Here is a 22,141-nt window from a genome sequence, read left to right on the forward strand (position 1 = left end):
ACAGCTCATTATTATTAATAGTTCAATTTTCCTGAAATACTCTATTAGGGATTTAGCTTTTACAGTACAGGTGTCTCAAACATCACAAAATAATAACATCAATATCTCTTTTTTTTTTTTATCTTCAGTGTATTATTAAATTAATAAAAATACTATAATTAATTTAAAGTTTTTCATAGTGTGTTCTTTTTTTTATGTTTAAAACCGGAGTATTTCATACAAAATTTCTATTAAAACATGACAATATAAGCTGGGAGAGTTTTAAATAGGATGAAGATCATAAAAATAAAAATCAATAAAAGTGTGACTTATATTGGAACAAAATACAAAGACAAAAATTTATATAATATTATGAAACCTCAAAATAATATGACCTTGAAAAAAATTCTCAAAACAAAAAATGACTATAATATTAAAAATATACAAATAAAACACAACTCCTTTTACATTTAAAAATTTTAATATCAAGAAATTACAGTGAAGGGAAAATAAATAATAAAAATAATGTACATTATATTAAATTAAATCCAGCAAAATCTTTTCCTCCCTTAAAACTTGTTTCCCAAGACTTATTCTATTGATCCACCACTATACCATGTCTTCGTACACACCTCACGAAAAAACCTCCTCTCTCATCTCACATCAAAGGGTTCAAATTTTTTCCTCTCTCTTCACCCTTCAAATTTAAAATCTCAAAATCAACAATTACAAATAATTTTCTAAATAAAATGCAGGTAATGTATTAATGCATAATCACCACGATCACAATACAGTGGGGTGGTTTTCCATAACCTCAGAACACGAGGGGCATCTACCCGATATTCGACGTAGTGGAAAGGGTACCACCGTCAATTCATCCTTAAAAAAACCCCAATGCTTATAGTGCAAGATAATCTTCCCCAACACGCGTCACCAACCTAAGTGCTCCGTGATTTTCTTGGCTATGCAGATAGTCCATTCCACATAGATCCTACGTGGCATATAAAGCCATGTCAGCAATTTTGCCTCTTTGCTATAAATACCATTGCCTCCCTCACTTACACCTAATCCAGAAACCTAAACAAACAATACACAGGTGATTTTGTTTCTTCACTCTTTAACCTTCTTCACTGTTTTTCTTCCAAAACTCGTGATCCACCTCCGGCGACAGGGATCTCGCCGGTGAAATGAACATTCCGGCAAAACTATCTTCTGTCTCTACCAATAATGCACGTCTCTCTTATAATCGCAGTCATGTTTTTCAGGAAAACCTTGATTTCCAAATGTTTGCCAACTTCTCCTCTACTCTCTTAGTCTAGAAGTTATTAGATACTTCTTCCCTTAAAATGGAACATTCATGATAGAGTGGTTGTTAGATATAGGTACAAGTTTTCCTAAGATTTCTATTTTCTTGAGGTTTTCCTCCTCTGTTTTGTCATTCATGCCTCCAATGAAGATCCAACCCATCCCTGTGGATTCACAGAAGCTAGCGGTGGTTCGGAACGACCCCGTTAAGCCGGTGCTGAAGTCGCGCTTGAAAAGACTGTTCGTGTTTGACCGTCAGTTTCCAAATGTGCTGAAGACTTCCTCCTCCTCGGATAAACCTGCCGCCGGGGAGCCTCCTCAGTCCAACGGTAGAGACACGGCTGCGGAGTTCGAGCCCAGCTCCATCTGCCTGGACAAAATGGTGCAGAGTTTCATAGAAGAGAGCAACGAGAAACCGGCTCCGACCACCGCAAAATGTGGTCGCAACCGCTGCAACTGCTTTAACGGCAACAGCAACGACAGTTCCGACGAGGAACTCGACATCTTCGGTGAATCTATTTCCTCTGGCTCGTTCGGCGAAGCCAGTGACACACTCAAGGTAACTAACAAGCGAACTTCTCAAATTGCCAAAACCTAAGTTGCTAGTTCAGGATTTTCTATGCATCCAAACACTTTAGTTTGAATTACGTACTTGTCTTCTTCGCAGAGCTTGATTCCTTGTGCGAGTGTGGTGGAGAGAAACCTCTTAGCTGACACATCCAAGATTGTTGACAACAACAGCAAGGTCTACAAGCGAAAAGACGATTTAAGGAAGATCGTGACCGAAAGCCTATCGTCTCTCGGTTACGATTCTTCCATATGCATTTCAAAGTGGGACAAAACCCCAACCTTCCCTGCTGGTAATCTATTTTACTTGTTTTCCCCAATTTTTTCCGAAAAAGAAAATACCTAGTGTTGTTTAAATAATTATGGAGAAGTGATTGTTGTGATGTTGGTTCAGGTGAATATGAATACATCGATGTGATTGTGGAAGGTGAGAGGTTGATAATTGATATAGATTTCCGATCGGAGTTCGACATAGCTCGATCCACAGGGACATACAAGGCGATCCTTCAGTCCCTGCCATTCATTTTCGTCGGGAAATCGGATCGTCTTTTCCAGATCGTCGCAGCTGTGTCAGAGGCGGCAAAGCAGAGCTTGAAGAAGAAAGGGATGCATGTTCCGCCGTGGCGGAAGACTGACTACATGTTAGCCAAGTGGCTCTCCAACTCATGCACCAGGACGAATCCGCCGTCTTCCTCTAACGTCAATGGCTCGACGGAGAACTTGAGCGTCGGCGACAGTGCTGCCAAGAGTGATTGTGGTGAATTAGAACTGATCTTCGGCGAAAAAATATCGCCGGAGTTGGAGACTTGTTGCAGTGGCGAGAGGAACTTGCCACCGGTTGCGACTCCGACGTGGCAGCCACCTGCATTGAAAGTGAGGAGTGTTGAGAGAGGAACAAAGGTGGTCACCGGATTAGCCTCTCTTCTCAAGGACAAGCCATAACAAAATTTTGCACTTAGTTTTTTGAAAAAAAAAAGTTAATTAAAAATTGAAAGTATAACCAAAATATTTGGATAAGAGCAAGCCCTTTTTCTTTTGCCCTTTCAGTTTTACTCCTTTTTTTTTTCTTTTTTTTTTTTCTTACTGTTGCAAGGGGACTCTGTAAGAAGCATCATTGAGTACTCCATGTAATAAACCTGAGTAAATATTTGCAGAATCTAACTTTAGAAGAACATACATTGTTTATTTGAAGTTCCAAAAAATGCATCGAGTTATTTGTCTATATTACTGTGGAAGAACAGTAGTTGAATTATATCTGTGTTTGGGTTAATATGTGTGTAGGTTTGTAATGATTTCTTCAAACAAAAATAGTTCCATTAGCAAATTCTTGTTTGGTAATCCTGATGTATTTAGGAAGTGGGTTTTTAGTAAAAGAATTTCTGAACAGCTGAGTCTTGAACTTTCATATATGGATATTCCATTACCACTGTCTTTGAGGTTGGGTGGTTGATTTCTGAGATGGAAAGCAGGGATAGAGCAGTCACAAGGTCTCTGTCCCTATAAAGGAGACAGGGGTGAAACTTTTCTTTCATAAAATTTATTCATCTTTTCATTAAATTTTATCAATAGTATTTAAACTAGTATTCATGTTTTTATGACTTTAATTAGTAAGATCACAGTTTATGTTTTCATCAGACTAGTAGAAAAGCAGGTAAGGTGAGAAATGTAGTGATGTTAGTGACAGCAGCAGAGGAAGCATAAGAATGAAGGTTTGCGTTTTGTGGTTTGTTATTTTTATTATTCTTTTTTCCTTTTTATCTTTGTTTCCAATATTGCCCTCATCTCATTGTTTCATACCTTTTCTCCTTCCTTCTGCCGACACTGGTTTCCATTGCCGTGCTCGACGGCATGACCGCCGTGAACATAGTATGTCGCCACCGTCGGAGTTGTTTTCCGGCAGCTGCGATTCATTTGTTCTTTTCCTCTTTCCTTCTCTTGTTTCCCGCTTTCTTTTTTTTTCAAACCAGATATGGAAATTCTTACCCATACAACAATCCAAGAGAAATTGGAAAACGAAATTATTATTTACTACTATTAATATTAGTATTAATTATTAAACTCACTAACACGACCTTGCGAGACGTGAAAGGGAAAATCGGTGGCGGTGCTCTCTTCCCACGACGGGCCACCGCCAACAAAAGGGTTGCAGGTAGTGACGTTGTGGTGGATGAGTTGGTGCCGTGATGGTTATTGACGTTCCATCTGGGTCGACAAGGGAGAGAGAGAAAGAGAGAAAGAGAAAAGAGAGACTGGGGACAAAAAGGGAAATGATGGAGGAAAGAAAAGGTAAATTTAATCTCATCCATTAATCAAAAAATTAACAGATCTAACGGAGAAAATTGTGTCTCTTACCGTGCGACATACGGAGGGGTTTCCCACCCTAGTATCTTATCCGTCTTCGAAATGAACTAAAACAGGAAATCCGTGAAGAACAACAGAGACTACATTAATCTATCACTTATTTATATTATTCTGTATATTTACAAGAAAACGGAGTTTTTATATTTATGACATTATAAAAATATGAAATTTTATTAGAAATTTTATTCTTTGTTAAAAAATATATTGAAAATTGATTGTCCCGTTTCCTCTAGATGGAAAGACTAACGGGTGATTGTATTTATGGTGTATGATTTTTCAACCAAAGTGGTAAAAGGAAAACGCTGTGAACGGATGGAGGGCCCACAGTAAAAAAAGAAAGGTGAGAATGCGTGAGGAGGTAAATTAAGCTAATTTGACTGTGACTGGTAATAATGGCATATTATTCCACTTTCTCAGTCTGTGGGAACACAGGGAAACTGCTTTCAAATGCAGGACACGTGTCTACCATCACATTTGGTTTGCCTTTTGAAAATAGTGAATTTAAATGTTTTCATATTTTTTTTACATTATTAAAAACCAATCATTTTTAAATTTTTGTTTTTAACTAGTAATGTAAATAAATATTCTTTATGGCCTTGTCAACAAAAACAAAATTTAATATATAAGACAGGGATTTATGTAGTTGAAAATTAAACTAGTTAGTGAAACCTCGATACTCTCACAAGTCACACCACTTCCTGAATTATTAGTTTTTACCACGGACCACGTTTTTACTCTTTTGCCCTCATAGACTACATTAGTTCAAACACCTTGGTGAAATGCTCAATTTATTTTTAAATATTGGGAATTTTTAGAAGCGGATTTTTTCTTTCTTGCATAAAGAACCAACTTGTGTATACAGTTAATAACAGTTTTATCTATTTCAAACATATTTAACTATATTTTATTTCAGTTAAACTAAGAGCTATAAACCTTTCCTTAATTACCTTTGTCGTATTTATAATTAAGACATCATTGATTGAAGGAGAAAAATCAACCTATTTTTACTCCACTATTACTTGTCTTTTGGTCTAAATCCTAACCATGATCGAGTATGACTTTCATGGTTCATCATAATTAGTGTTTATTCTTTGGAATAAACTCCTTTAATGGCCTTTACTAATAGAGAGTGGAGGGAAACTTAGCTTTTAACCAATCCAAAATTTATACCTAACCTAATTTGGATGGTTAATTAGTTATATTTGTTAGTATTAAATTTAGATTATCTATCGTCTTTGTGTTCTTGTTTTCACACCTTTTAGACTACAAACATATTTTTAGCTTTATTGTTGTTTAAGTCATAATCGAGTTTCAAATTATTGAATTAGAAATTTAAGGCAAGATTATTAAGTGTGAGTTTATCCTTCAAAAGAAACTAAACAATTAGTATCACTTTTACATCTGGAATATCACTGATTGAAGAGACGTGAAATGTGGGATATCATTTTTCAACTCCAATTCATAATAAGCAAATTTATTAATTAACCATGTACAGTAGTCAACTTGTTGTAGACAAATTAAATCTAATAAGTAATTATGTAAAAGAAAATAATTCATTAATAAAAGGTAAACTTTTGACCATAAGAACATAGAAGATGTCGCATTCTTATTGGATAAAGTAGTTACTAATATATTGAGATGCAATCTCAATGTTAATTTTTTTTACATGTTATGTATTTATTGTATTAAATTTTACTCCTTGTATTTCTTTTTCACACCTTTGTATTATTTTTATTACATGCGAAATTCAAACTTTGAATAAACAATTTTGGAATGGAATTTAAAACAAGACTATATCCATTTTGAGTTAACATTGTACTTTGTTTGTGTATGTATGTAGAAAATACAATACAATACGAATACGAATAAAATTGGTGTCAATGATTGTGGTGGGCCTGTGTAATGAATCCACTGTGCTATGCAAAGACATAACATACGTACCCTACAAGGTAATATTCTAGAATTTGAAAAAGTTTATAATAGGTTATTTATTTTTTCTTTAAAATGGGTAAAGCTAATCACAAAGTTGTCAGAGATATTATAAGAAAAACTGTGGGGTCCTCTCTACTCTCATCTCTTTTGTGACACCTATTCCCATCTTTATTATATATAAAGTAATTAATTAAAGCTCATTTGAAGAACAACTAATATACCTAGGACAAAACTTGCACCCCATTAAAAAAACATTTTTTTTTATTTTAAAAAATAAAGTAAGTAATCTCTTTGATATTGTATCGCCGAAAATTTTAATTTTGGAATTATTTATTAGATCAAGCTTAAAGTTCTATCGAATTTAATATAAACTGAGATGTTAGGTTCATCAAATTATTAAGTTGTTGAGGATGATGATTAAATTTAAGAAATCCAAACATCATTGAAGTGAAAAAAAGAAATTAAAAGTATCTAACCAACTAAATTTAATCATATATACATAATATTGTAGGAATTTAAAAAGAAACATAAAACAAAAGATATATTTATATAGATAAAAAAAAATTGATATGTTTACAAAACCCAAAAGTATGTTCAACCCTAATAACAATAGAGGGTGGATTAAATCAAGCTGTGTAAGTTTTGTCCTTTAGATAAAATTTATTATATTTTCTTAAATTTACCAATCACGCTCAATAAACAGAGAGTGTAATATATTCATTAGCGATATTGTTAAAGAAAAAAGTCATTTTCCAAATGTTTTATACAATTAATTAATAATTGAGTTAGATCCCACAAAATTTTTTAAAAATTATAGAAGTTCTGCAATCATAATAAAATTTAGTTAATAATTAAAAATTGTGTTATGAAAATGTTTGAAAAGAACATTTATTAATAAAAGTTTTTTTTTTCTTTTTCAAATGTAATAATGCTGCATTGATGTCAGAAGTTGACATTTAAGCACCTGATTGAACAAATTATTTAATTTAAGAATTTTTTTTTTCTCTTAAAAATGTTTACAGAAAAAATTGTCCAAAAATGTTTAGACGATTAAGATCTTAATTAAGTTAAGTATTTTTTTTTGAAAAATCAATCATCAATATTTATTTTTTTAATTTGACGATTAAGATATATTATTAACATTAAATAATTAACAATCAATGATTAAAAAAATAGAAATACATAGTTTTATAAAAGTATTACTTTTTATACCTATTTCCATCATTAACTTTAACAAAATTAATGAATATATTAAGTATTTGTGCTATGGAGGTCAATAAACATTTATTAGTCCACTTTGGTGCTACTTGGGCCAGAGCCCATTCGGTGCGCAAGACTTTGACTAATTAATGTTGTTGGAGAATGGGAATCAATCACTGACTCATCTAATAAAATACCCTATTACGTGACAAAAAATTGATGACAAATTGGAGAAAGAACAAGGACAACCAAAATTAATATTACCCTCTCAATTTCTAGCATCTCTTTGATTTCCTTTATAGCAATTGCATTTACAAGTTCTTCAAACATTTGTAAACCTAAATCACCATTGCAATTTGGCAAAAGACAAAGCTGTTTAATCCCTCATTCAGAAACCCTAACCAATTAGTTGCATTTGGCGAAACATTGCTTTCTAAATGCATACAATGAGTGAAACAGAGAGAGATGGTAAAAACTTTTCTACATGTAATTTTTTGTCAGTAGAAAATGGTTCTTTCACTTCTGAGTTTTCAGATATGATGCTTATCGTGACTCTGTGAGGAAATTAAATGCTTACTTGTTTAGTATATATTTGTGCCACTGAATCATATTTAAAATATAATTTTATTTCTTCTTAATTTCTCTCCTTGGATCTGTCTTGACACTGCTGAAACTGAAACAGCCATTGTTGTGTGTGATGAAGCAATAATTGTGAAGATGCAGAAGGAAATGGCAAAAGATTCATTAAATTGTTGAGTAGAAGACAGCTTGCATCAGAGCTTTAGGAAATGATGCATCACAGAAATCAGAGAAAACCAGAAAGAAGTAATGATATTAGCCTTGGCTCACTTGGATCATGAGCTTCACCACATAATGCTTACTTTTAAGTTTTGCCTTCTTTAAGCTAAAGGAATCCTAGAAACCAGTGGTGTGATCTCAATACAATAAATGACAGTTGCAGATGGCAAGTAAGAAATTCAGAGGGTCTTGCCAGAATTAAAGGTAATAAACATAATCAATACTTTATATGCCTTTCTTCATAATGATAAAGTTAAATAAAAAAAAGTTCATCTGAAATAATAGATAAAAGAATAATGTTTTGGAGAAAACTTGTGGCTGTGGCATTATTGCACAGAACTAGTGCTTCTATCGTGGTTGTTTGATTGCATTGTGCCCGATACATGTTTGTCAAAATGAAATAACCATTTTGTGATCATTAGTTTCCTAATTAAGGCTTATCAATGGCTACTTTATTTTCCATTTCCTCGGGTTCATAAGGATTTATTTTCAGTTGGTGGGAACATGCCAAAGAAGCAGTCATGTCACGTTGACACAGACCAGAATTGTTTTGTAGCAGCAACAACTGTGTTATACAATACTATGTGATTGCCTTTTCGGGTACTCGTAGTGCCACCAAGATTTTGTAAGATAACAATGTTTGGAGTATTCAACACACAGAACTAAACCAATTACCTGCTATATAATTGGTTCAGCTTCTAATTTGTCATAATGGGGGCATCATCGTCTAGTCACTAGTGGGTGTTCTTTTTTATTGAGGAAACTATTCTTTTGAGGCACTGCTTCGTTGGTGCTGAATTGTAATTGGTTCATCTGATTAGTATTCTACCGTGTGAGGTGTTTCAGCCAATTATTCAACATTAAACTTAACATAGGTGGGTTCAAATGCCTTATGAAGATCATTTCTTAATACCCTTATTTTATGTTATTCTTTTCATTTGAAAGCAACTTAACAAAGTAGGAAGAGATTTTGGTGAACACAGATTGAGATTAATTTTAATGTGCTCTTTAGCAGAAAGAAATGATGATGATTGATAATAGAAAATGAGAATTAAGCAATGTTTGGCATGAACACTACAAAGTTAAATATTGTTTGCGTTGTCCAAAGCATCCTAGATTTCCCTTCACTGAGTTTGGAATCTCAACAATAAAATTTGTGATCCTGCAGCAGTAAAATAATACTTCTTCCCACTTATGCCTCTGATTTGATGATGACCACTTTACCTTTAAGTACTTTAACTCAAAAGTTCAATTATTAAAACTAATTACCATGGTACCCCACCCATCATACAAAAACAGATATAGATAAGGACAAAAAAGAGGTGTATTTCCCTTGAAAAATTTATGTGATGTTTAAGTGTACGAGTGTAATTTACTAACTGCAAATGTATATACATATCTTTGAGGTTATAAAAACACAAACCATATCAGCGTATAAAAATCTATAACATCAAGAAATAGTTTTAATTAAAAGTCAAGTAATAATTTTATGATAATATGAAAATGAAATGTTATAAAAAAAATACTGGAATATCTAAGCTAATGCAACAAGGATTTGCAAATGAAGAAAAGCACCTACTACAGAAGCATTAACCAGCAATAATGATGTCAAAAGCTTTAGTTATGATGTAAAATCAATCCATCAACCAGTTGATAAGGGAAAACAAAGTTAGCATAATTAATATTGCGAAAGATAAGAATAAAGCATGATAATATATTTTTTCTGTTTCATGATTAACAAACAGATAAGTGGTCCACATAAGATTACCCTTATTTTGTTTTTCTCATTCACTCCCTTAGTTTGTAGCTGGCTGGGCCATGTTCAAGAAAATGATGTGAAAAGCTAGAAACTGTTATTAACTATTATGTATACAGTTTTTAATACTTTTATTAGGCAATTAAACAGTGTTAAAGCACACTTCAAAACAAGGTTATAACTTACTGACACAAGCCTCAATGTTAGAAGAACCAGTTTATATGAAAAGTTTGATCGTCATTGAGCTCTACAGGAACCCTAAAATCATTACTTACACCTGCAACCAAGCTGACACTGTGCAACAACTATGTCACTTCTGAGTAAATATAAGAGATGCCTAAAAAACTGGGTACATCTGTAGTAAATAAACCCACTAAACAAAAATTGTCAGAATATAATAGTAAATGAAACCACAAGGGACAAAGCCAAAGAATGTATAGTGCAGTAAATTTATTATTTCAACACTTTTATTTAGATCCCACGATATTCAAGAAGTTAAAAGAAGAGGTTTAGCAGCTTTTTATGGCTGCTTGCTTCCCACATGGATTCCTTTCTGATGTTTGATAAAATGTTGAAATTTTAAACACTTGTGCAGTGTTGAGACCTTGACACTATCTAACACAACCAAACGAAATGAAAATGGCTCACCACAGTTAATTTCTGTCTTACATTGTACAATTTAAAGTACTGTGTATTGCATTCCTCTTAATATTTCAACCTTTTTGAAGACGGTACTGATTTAAAGTACAAAATCTATAGTAGGAAATAATGGTCACTTACTTTATCTATCTTTCAAACCAACTATTGCATCAATTATTAACCTGAAAAAACCAGCATCTTAACGTAATGAATTAAACTAGTTCTAAACAAAATTAATGGTGGCAGTACTCCGTAATCGTCTACTTGCTGGCAATGTACACAAGCTGACAATTTGAATAGTGTAAGTTATGAAATGTTAGCATCAGAACATTGTGTAGCTATGGTCTGAAAAAACCATATGAAATTATCTTATCTATGCTAGAATAGACTCTAACCTGGTTATATCATGTTAAAAGTGAGATTTGCACTTTATTTATATATTATAAAATTGTCTTATCTCTAGTGGATATGGACTTCAACGCACATGTACTTACACACAGAAAAAAGATGATATCTTTCACAATTTATTTCCAAATTATAAATCTAAAAGGAAAAATAAGATGTAACCAAAGGTTATACAGGTTGCTTTTTTCTTGAATATATTTTCACTTTTCACCCAGACAAATAATATATTTTTTAAAATATTGATAAAATTTTAGATTATAGGTTAAGGTTAGAAAAGCATTTTTTTAAAGGTGTTATTAAAGTATGTTTATCAACTTTTTCTCCCTGCTTTTTGTTTGTTTCTCTTCAATAAAATGTCTTTAGTTTTTATTTTTTTCATCTATTTTCACTCGTCATTTTTAATTTTCATTTACCCTGTTTCCCCCTCTTTTCAAAACAGCTGATTTACAATTGCACTACTGAAGAAGCCCAAAGCCCATTAGCCTGACCCACACTTCATTAGATTTCCTTGTGGGCTTAATATTCGAATTGTAGAAAAGGTTTTTGTTTCCGCAGTTTCACAATTTCTTTATGCACCCTCAAATTTTCAAAAATGACATTTTACCTTTTGTAAAAGTGATTTTCATGTTACTTATTATGGAAATTCTTCAGAACAAGTTTTTCAGACTTTTCAGAATATGATTTCCAGAAAAGATCTTCCAAAATAAGATTTATGGAAAGGGTTTCCAGAACGGGATTTTTTGAATGTATAAAATGTATATTGGAACAAGGTTTTTAAAGCGTATATAATATATCTTGTAGAAATATTTTTTAGAACGAGGTTTTCAAAATATATGAAAGGATAATAATATTTTGATTTACTTTTAATTTATTATTTCAATAATTTTTTAATTATATTCCACAACAACTTATATTTCTCTTCTCATCTTGTGGAGGGTTTTTCTCTCTTCTTCGTTTCCAATGGTGGTGACAATGATGGGAGTGGATAGTATAAGAAGGTATTTTACTTTTTGTTTAATTAATTATTTAATTTATATTTTTGTTAAAAAATATCAAATTGATATTTTAATTTCTTTTTAATTTTAAGTTATTTTCAATTTGTGAAAATTGATGTAATTATTTATTCTCCACTGTACAAACAATATGGAAGACATGATCCACATTCAATTTGTAACTTTTTCTATTTCATTTCCTTTTTGCAAAAAAATAAAAATAAAATCCAAGTATCAAATAAAAGTCTCAATTTTTATTAAAATAGATCAATGTTATATTTTTCCAAATTAAAACCACATTTTATTTTTTTTCATAAATCTGATGTAGTTATTTTTATTAAAGTTGATTTTTATTAGATATTTCTATAAATATTTTAAAACTAACTTTAACTATATTAATGAATTTCATTGAATAAATTAATTTTAAATAAATTTTTATTATGATTAAATGATTCAATTTTAAATAAATTTTTATTAAGATTAAATAAGTTATTTCGTCGTAATTTATGGTTAAAATAGTTTAAATGTATAAAAAGTATCAAATTTATTAATATGGATAAAAATTTTAGATATATAAAAATTTACATATAAAATTATTAATTTAACAGGTTTAGATAAATAAAATATATTTTAGTTAATAATTTTTTTTAAAAGTATGTTAGAGTTTGTTTAAATATAATTCTATAAATATTTAATTTAATATAAATAAAAAATTTAATAAAAATGTCAACATAAAATTTATAAAAAAATCATTTCAGTTTAGAAAGAGATAGCATTGTTCAAATTCAAAAAAAAAAAAATTAAATTGAATAAATTTAAATTTTAAAATTAAATTGATATTCTCTCGCTAACTTGATATTCTCTCGCACACTGACAATACCATAAAACACAATTTTGACATGACATGTAAAAAGAAATCCAAAAAATAAAAAATAAAAAATAAACTGTAAACTAATAGTGACATTCTCTTTATTACTATTTGTACATATAATAATAAAAAAATAACTTAATTACGTCAATTCTTCACAAAAACTAAATTAAAACTAAAAAAATAAAGACTAAAAGATAAATTAAATCTAATATTTATTTCTGTTGTCGTAAATGGGAGTGCAAGAAGCGAAATTTCAACAAAATCTGAGAAAAAGACCCAAAGATTTGTTAATGTAAAGCCTATGTCCGAAATAGAATTAATAAGTGGGTTGTTAATGTAACACGACATAAGAGTGTAAAAGAAGTGGGAGGTGGGGAAGAGATGCAGAAAGAGTGACGGAAGTTGAACAAAAAATTTAGAGGTATAGATTTGTTATTTATAATTTTTTTAATTAAAAAAAAATATTTATTTTTCTTCATTTTTTTTATTTAAAACAAGCAAATATAGTAAAACTCAAAAAAAAATATATTATATCATGATATCAAACTATGAATATCATTTTATATAAGTTATTCGTACCTTATCAATTTGATTTGGTGGACATTGTCAAATTTGAGGATGTTTTTCCCGGATCCCATTCTAATAAATTTTTAAATTCATTATATATAACTTTAGGAACTTAGAGATTTATTTTTCATTGTCATGAATTCTTGATTCTCATGATAAGTTTAGTTAACATATATGCATTTTTTTTCATTTTTATCACAAACCTTCTTCTTTACATAAAGAATCAACTTTTTTACTCTTTACCATAATCTTTCTAATATAAATTTATCACATCTCACCTATTTAGAAAAAAGATAAAATTTATATTCACAAATCATAATTATCACCATTCAAAACATAACAAAACTCAGTAAAAAGCAACACAATATAAATTAAAAACTTAAAATAAAATTACCATAGACAATCAAAAACACAAAATCCCTAAATTTCATAATTAAGGGTTATAATAAATTGGGAAAAAAAGTATAACTAGGATTCATACCAATTTCATAAAAGAATCCATACAATCATAATTAGGTTTATATTAATTTGGGATAAACTTAATTTGGAGAAACATCATAAAAAGAATCATAAATCTAATATACATAATCATAATAAGATACTAACCTTATATGTGACAGATCATGCGAGAATGTATACTTCAATCTCAATCTATGTATTTCCCAACCTTTATTTTCCAATCTATCTCTTTGTATTTATTTCTTCTCACACACTTTCATGATAATTTACACAGTAAAAAATATCCTATAGTAAAAAAGAATCCTAATCTCTTTTATAAATCAATGTCTTCATTAAATTTGTTATTTTATCTTTTATTATAATTTTCATAATATAAATTTAATATAAATAATATATAAATACAATTTTTATATATATATATATATATATATAAAATAAATTCAAAAAAAAAATTGGGGAAACCGTGACTCTCCTTTATCATTACATAATTCTACTAGTGACAAGAGAGATGAGGGAAGATAAAAGATAAAAGAAAGATGGATGAAAGTGATATTTAATATATATATATACATATATATATATATATAAAGAAATTAGGATGAGAAAAAGAAAGAAATTATGAGAAAATACTCATTTCTCATCTTCATTTAATCTTAAGTGGTATATTTTAAGTGATTTTTATTTTTTCATTCTCAATATTCCAAAATTAAAATATCACCTCATGTTATAAGAGAAAATAATCAAAATTTAATAGTTTTTAGCATAAATCCCAAATTCCTTTAAAGTGTGTCTTGTTTTATGCTAGAAATAATGAAAATTTATAACATTTGATGTTATAAAATATAGATGTTTGGTAATCACCAGGTAAATTGATTTTGATAACAAAAATTATTTGACTAAAAGAATAAAATGTTACTTTTGCACTGAGTTGAAAAGCTTACGGAATTTTATCTATAATAAACTTACTTTAGAATAAAAAACATGTAAACATAAATTATTTCATTTACAAACTAATTATAACCAAAATCAACATAGTAGAAAGGCATTTTCTTTTAAATTGATTTTCAAATGTCAATCCACACAAAAGTCAGACACACTTTATAAAGTATTATTACAGAAAAAAAGTCATAGTTATGAAAATAAAACAATGAGATTGCAAGAATATTTAAAATCATAACATCTTGCTGATATTTTTATGTGATGAATAAACACGAGTCAAAATTTGCACACTTAAAAACACTTAAAAATAGAAAGGATTAAATAATGATTACAAGCAATTTGAAGTCCTGCTAAATAAAATCAAATTATCTAAGAGTTGTAATCTTCCTAAATCTCAAACCTATTATAGGATGTGAACACTTTTGCATAACCAGGGAATCTTCCTCGGAACAGAGAGGGTCATGATCACCCAAATTTTTAAAATTTTTTAATTATATATATATATATTTAAATTTTTTTAAATTTTTTTAAATTGTAGGCATTATATTTTGGAAATTGATGAAAATTAAATAGTGTATCTATTTATTTTATAAAGCATAACATTTAGTATTAATAGATAATAAAATATAAAATTAAATATAATAAATAATAAAAATATTTAGGTTTAATTTTCTTTTGGTTCATGTTTTTGTCCAAAATTTGACACTTTATGTTAATTACATGAACAAAGTAAATCATCCATATTAAGAGTTTCAATTTTAATAAAAAAATTAATTGATCTGTTTCACGAAATTTATCGTAAAAAACCAAATTGTATCAATTTTTCAATAATCAGGACCAAATTGAAACTAAAAAAATTGGATGACCAACCTAACATTTTTAAACGAGAACATAAATCAAAAGATTAATTAAATCAAATATTTATTAAGATACTTTTTTTTCTTCTCATTATCTTTTTAGTTTTTGACAATTATAATCATTTCTCAATATCATATGTTTTCTTTCTGCTTTTGAAGAAAAAAAAGAAGAAACAAATTCATTATTTTTGTTCTCATTTCTTATTTATCCTATCTGTTCTTGTCTTTTGTCTCAACAATGAAAACATTATTTTGTATCTCATAAACTTTTTGTATATTTATTTTTGTATGAATATAGAAGAAAAATAAATAATATATTATGTATTTTTTCAAAACCGATTTTTAATTTTTAACTGCGACTTGACTATAATATTTTTTCTTTTAATAATTATGCGTCTCAATTATAAAAAAAACTATATAAATTATTTTTTCATATTATTTACAAAAAAAATATATTGATAAAGAATGAAAGAATAAATTCATTTTTTTTAGGAGTGATAAAAAAGAAAATATTGATGAAAAGAAAATAGACTCTACTTCTTCACATATTTTGAAGTATTATATTAATTATCAATTTAGTTAGAAAAGTCATTTTTTAAAACATTAATACTATTGATAGAATATAATAATCTCAAAATTATATTATTTTGGTTTCTCCAATACTTTTGGGCAAGATCCATTATTGCATAACACATATGTGACATTCTCTATCTAGTGCACTAGACAAATATGTGATCCAATACTCACAAATGTGGCATGGTTACAAAACTTACAACTATAGTAGTGTTAAGAACTTTGACCATATATTCACTTTTAAAAAATAAATTACGTAATGTTAAGTGATTAGTCAGTAAATTATATGAGAAAATATTTTTACATCACTCATCCATTATGGAATCAATAATATCAATATCAGTCAAATATTGCTCTGTATCAAAGTATCATGATTAACGTATTAGGACTTTGTTATATGATTATTAAAATCAATCATGTTATTTACTTTTGTTAGTAAATCTATTTGTTTTTTATACATAAAAGGATCACTCTTTATTTAAATGATAATAAGAATTCACATAGTTCTTTTTTTAATAAAATTCCTTTCTCATTTTTTTATGGTACGAAAGATAGGTTCTTTGAGAGCTATGTCGTGGAGTTCTAATATGAGAAATTCAATTCAAATTCAAGATATAGGAGTTGTTTTGTCATTATACTTGATCCCCTTATGATGTAACAAGTTATTGTCATGTTGACCCAAGTGAAGACCCTTTTCGTGTTTCTGTCATGTTTCACTTCCAAAAAAAAATATCACTCTTGGATAAAATATGATACATTCAGACTTTACTCCCAAAAAACAAATACAAATTTGTTTTATGAAAAAAGAGGAAATTATAAACCAAACCTTTTATGTATATGAGAAAAAGGGAAGAGTAGAAACACTAACACATTTTAAATGAGATTAAATCTTTGTTGAACCAAGCTCATCTCCTTGAGCAATATTTAGGATACCAAGTTTACACATTGCATATATTAAAAATAGAATTGCAAGCAAAATTTTACGTATTAAGAATTCTTTGAAATTAAGCCAAATTTGAAAATTTTGAAAATTTTGAGAATTTTTTTGGTGTTTGTGTTTTGTCAACATTTTACAGGTCCATAAAAGTAAATTTGACCGAAGGTGGTGTAATTGTGTTTTCTTACAATATAAACCTATATTGTCATGGATGTTGTGATATTGAACCCAAAACCTTTATTAAAGAGGTTTATGCAAGACGAGATATGAGCTCTTGTCTAAAATATTTCTTTGGACTCCAAGCATATCATTATCAACGGGGAATATTTGTTTGTCAAAATAAATATTTTCTTGCCTCTTAAAGGATTTTTTTGGTCCCCTTGGTTCAAAACTAACTCACATTCCTTCCATTAAAACAAAGGAGAAATGATAATGATAATTTACATTTTTTTTTCATTAAAATCTTTCCCAAACCTCTAATTTAAGTAAAATATTATTAGATACTAATTACAGAACCAATTTGGACTATTAGACATTCGAGTTTGTGCTTTTCAAATAATCAAATGAATGCTCTATCTTCTAATTTCCAATTTCCAACAGGACCGTATGTTGTTGAACTACCCACTATAAGACAAAAATTATTCTTTGTAGTATTTAATAATATCCTCTAGACCATACCATAAGCATCTTGAACCAGAATGCAATATGAAAATTATTCGGATTCCATGTTGGAAAATATGGCCAATGGCATAAGAAAAAGGATAATAAGTGCTGCAGAGAAAAACGCGTATGCAATTAAGTTATGGTGCTGCAGAAACCCCAGAAATGTGATATACATTAGAGTAAAGTTCTGATACGTACATATGAAAGGCTTCATCATTTTATGCTCTATACAGAGAGACCCTCGAACATCAAAACATGACCTACAAATTAATATAACCCTGTCACTACAGAGCTGTGTATAGAATATTGCACCATGTCCCTATATATACAAGAATCACCCTACTATTATTGGCACAGATAACATATACCACAACGACCTGTATATAGCTGGGTGATACCGAAAGTAGCTTTGAACTATTGATGCGATTGTGAAAGATCGATCAATAATTTCAGACCCTATTCAATATGAATCAATATTTTTCTGTTCTTTTACTTCCACAGCCAGCAGGGCAACTTCAATTTATTAGCCTCCCTAGAAAAAGGACAAAATATATAAATTAGTGAAAGCCTCCATTTCAGTCCCCAAAAATACAAAAGTGTCACTATTTTAGTTATTCACACAAATTTTACATCAATCTCACTCTCTCGCATCAATGTAGTAGTAGTTCTCTGGTTTTGAAAAAAAAGGATAAGTATAGAAGAATAGAATTAAATATTTAATTATCTGATTAGATGATCTCACAAATTATTTATTGTTTGATCTTTCTTTATCAAACATTCAAAATCAATACTCTCACCCAGGATCCTACGTCCCACTCTGCCAAAAGACACCCTTAGTCTTGCTGTCAGTATACCGAAGAAAGATACTGATGGCACTTTCCATGACTGGAGAACATAATTGATGTCAAATTATTTATAGAAACAAAGTGATGACACTTGTTTCTTGAGTTTAAAAGACTAAACTGGATTTAGTTCATTAATTATGATCACCGTGTCATATCAGAAAAATGGGCCAGAAGTTTGTTCGGAACGTACTGTGAGTGAAGTTAATTATTTTAAGTGGAACCAGCATGGTGGTGGGCACCGGGCACCACTAACTGATTCCAGATAAGTTAATGATTTCTTTTAGACAAGGTGCACGCCGTGACTGAAGGACAAATTCAGCGGTAAGCAGAAATTACACATGTATGGTATCAGTTGGTAACCTTGGATGCATCAATTGTCAAGGAAACACCAAAACAAACATTGGAAATGGCGATGAATGTGGAGTAGACAAGAGCTTTAACGTTATCAAAAGGGAATGCTTCTGGGTTTTCTGCTAAAGATGGAGCCCAAAAAAGCTTCCAAGATTCCAAGCTCTAACATCTCTGAACACTCCCAGAAGTAAATGGAAATCTGAGGCAGGGGAAAATGTGAAAACAGAAGCTAAAGTAAGGAAAGGAAGAAGAGAAAGAAAGGTTGTAAGTTTGTAACCCCACTTGAGGCATTCACGGCGACTCACTCCTTTGTTTCCCTGTACCATGCACGTCTGCAACTGCCACCATCCCAACATGCCCACTTCTTCCCCAACACCATTCCCGTCACCTCATAACTTTTCACACCCACCAACCAAGTTCCAATCTTTTCCATGGATCACGGCCATGGCTTCAAGTTTCAACTTCAAGGACGTACTTTCTGCTGCAGACCGACCCCATCCTCCATCCTCCATCCACCCCACAACACCAAGCTCAGAGTAAAGTAGTAAATAAAAGAAGTAACAGCCAAAACAAAAGTGCCACTAGTGAGTAAAGTAAAGCAACATAACATGCCTACTGTTATGAACGAGAGAGTAAAGTAAACTAGTAAAAGTCCTAAAAGGGTTAATTAGTCAACAAGATTTCGAAAACAAACAGAAACAAAAGTGAAAAAAAATAGTGAGAGAGAGAGATGAAAGAGATATTTATGATTGATTTTGGTGAGAAAAGTGCGCCCACACATGGCAGCTGTCTCCAGCCCATGTTCCCTCCTTCTCTTGAAAACCACTTAAATATCCTTCTTACCGTATTCACTCTCACCCCCATCACACACCACTCCTTCCCTCTTTTTCTTTCTCACTTATCACCATGCCCTTATTCCCCAACTTCCTCCTCTCCCTGTTCCTGCTAATTGGTGTGTGCAATTGCAGAACTACAACAAAAAATGAAGAGTCGCATGTGCAAATGCAGACACAAACCCTTAACACAAACCCAACTCTCTTCAACCCGCAGGTCCCACCCCTCCGAACCCTCTCTTCCTCCAAGCGATTTGAGGGGTCCTCGGAGTTCGTGAAGCTCAAATACCACATGGGTCCGGTGTTGTCTTCCCCGATCAACATCTACCTCATCTGGTACGGCAAGTGGCCCCAATCGCAGAAGCTTCTCATTAAGGACTTCCTCCTCTCAATCTCCGCCTCCGATCGCCGGGTCGCTCCCTCTCCCTCCGTCTCCGACTGGTGGCAAACTGTCTCTCTCTACACCGACCAGACCGGCGCCAACATCTCCCGCTCCGTCTCCATCGCCGGCGAGTACAGCGACCTCCTCTACTCCCACGGCACGCAACTCACGCGCCTATCCGTGCAGGATGTAATCGCCACCGCCGTCCGCGCCAAGCCCTTCCCCGTCGATCATCGCAACGGGATCTACCTGATCCTCACGGCCGAAGACGTCACCATGGAGGACTTCTGCCGCGCCGTCTGCGGCTTCCACTACTTCACCTTCCCCTCCAAGGTCGGCTACACCCTCCCCTACGCCTGGGTTGGGAACTCCGGCAAGCAGTGCCCGGAGGTGTGCGCCTACCCCTTCGCCGTCCCCGGGTACATGGGCGGAGGTGGCCCCGGCCACCTCACTCCGCCTAATGGCGACGTCGGCGTCGACGGCATGGTCAGCGTCATCGGCCACGAACTGGCTGAGCTCTCCTCCAATCCCCTGGTGAACGCCTGGTACGCCGGCGAGGACCCCACCGCACCCACCGAGATCGGTGATCTCTGCGAGGGCCTGTACGGAACGGGTGGTGGAGGTGGTTACATCGGGTCCGTTCTGAAAGATGGAGAAGGGAGAACATTCAATCTGAACGGTAGAAACGGAAGAAAGTTTCTGGTGCAGTGGATTTGGAGCCCCGTTTTGAAGGCTTGTGCTGGCCCCAATGCTTTAGATTAAATTCACTTCACACATTGCATAGTTACTTGGATTCCTCTTTTTTTCTTACTTACTATGTATCATATCTGATGATGCTCTATCATTTTATTTTATTAAATTTTTTCACTTCCCTGCTCGAAAGACCAAATTCATTCATATTAATTTTTTTTCCACCGTTTGAATTCACTCCCTGAGCTAATTAAACTATGCCCAGTGGATTCTGCTATGGTTCTCATGCAGAACAAGAAGGACTCGTAGTCTTCTCTGACTAAATAAAATATTCATTCTTAATCATAAAAATATCTAAAGCCAAGAAACTATCTACAGCACTGTACACTTATAATAATTGAATGCTGATAATAAAATATAGACACTTTTTCAAATTAGATTTTTTCGTGATGGGAATATCACTGTCGCAGATATCATCTGATAACTAAATTCGTTGAATAAAAGTTATATGCATCGCTAACCTAATTAATCTATTATTTCCGTATTATGAGTGGCAAGAAGCTTAAATAGTTTGGTCGTGAGTACACATAATTGTACGAGACAGTGGAGTATGAAAGTAATTTTTGTAACTGGTTTAACATGTTAGTCTATAGTTAAATGATTTGGTTATGCAATCATCCATAGTTTTAATTGCATTCGTGGTGCCAACCTTCCCCTTTCCACGTTTTTATCATAAAACTTGGATGTAAACTGGTGGTTACCTTTTAAAATGTTGGTTACTGTATCAATTTCTTTAAAAGAGAAAAGAAAAAGCAACCTCAAATTTTGTTATCTCATAAACTGTTTCAAGTAGTTGAAAGAAGTAAAAGTGATTTATGAGTAACTTTAAATTGAGGTTGGAAGAGTATGTTGTTATTGATAGACAGAGATTTGGTAGAGTGTAGTTTGTTTGTAGTAATGCAAAAAGAGTAGGAAGAAGAGGAAGCACCCACTTAGACAAAGGGCAATGATGGTAGTAATTATGTTTGTTTGTGTTCCTTGATTGTAGGTTTTTGGCATGTTTAGTTTTGTGGTTTTGACATTATTGGATTGGATGAAAAGGGTAGAAGAAATTTTGTTGGAGAGAGGTAGGAAATGGAAAGTGGAGTGGGAGTGGAAAAGTGTTAGCAAATTGAGGCCCACGTTTGCTGTAAAATTTGTTGTTCACAGCTAATCGCATGTCCCACTCATCTTCCAAAAA

General features: G+C 31.7%; 2 protein-coding genes across 2 annotated transcripts; both read left to right on the forward strand.

Annotated features, from left to right (window-relative positions):
- Nucleotides 1-650: 650 nt before the first annotated feature.
- Nucleotides 651-3,023, forward strand: LOC114189717. Its single transcript, XM_028078376.1, has 3 exons — nucleotides 651-1,843; nucleotides 1,952-2,144; nucleotides 2,246-3,023. Exons 1-3 carry the CDS (start codon nucleotides 1,337-1,339, stop codon nucleotides 2,791-2,793), a joined length of 1,248 nt encoding a protein of 415 aa, XP_027934177.1. The 5' UTR covers nucleotides 651-1,336; the 3' UTR covers nucleotides 2,794-3,023.
- A 16,781-nt stretch (nucleotides 3,024-19,804) lies between these two features.
- On the forward strand, nucleotides 19,805-21,093 carry LOC114192320 (protein EXORDIUM-like 5). Its single transcript, XM_028082010.1, has one exon. The coding sequence runs from the start codon at nucleotides 19,903-19,905 to the stop codon at nucleotides 20,971-20,973; it is 1,071 nt and encodes a 356-aa protein (XP_027937811.1). The 5' UTR covers nucleotides 19,805-19,902; the 3' UTR covers nucleotides 20,974-21,093.
- Nucleotides 21,094-22,141: the final 1,048 nt, after the last annotated feature.

Source organism: Vigna unguiculata, chromosome 7, assembly GCF_004118075.2.
Source record: "Vigna unguiculata cultivar IT97K-499-35 chromosome 7, ASM411807v1, whole genome shotgun sequence".
Lineage (NCBI taxonomy): Eukaryota > Viridiplantae > Streptophyta > Magnoliopsida > Fabales > Fabaceae > Vigna > Vigna unguiculata.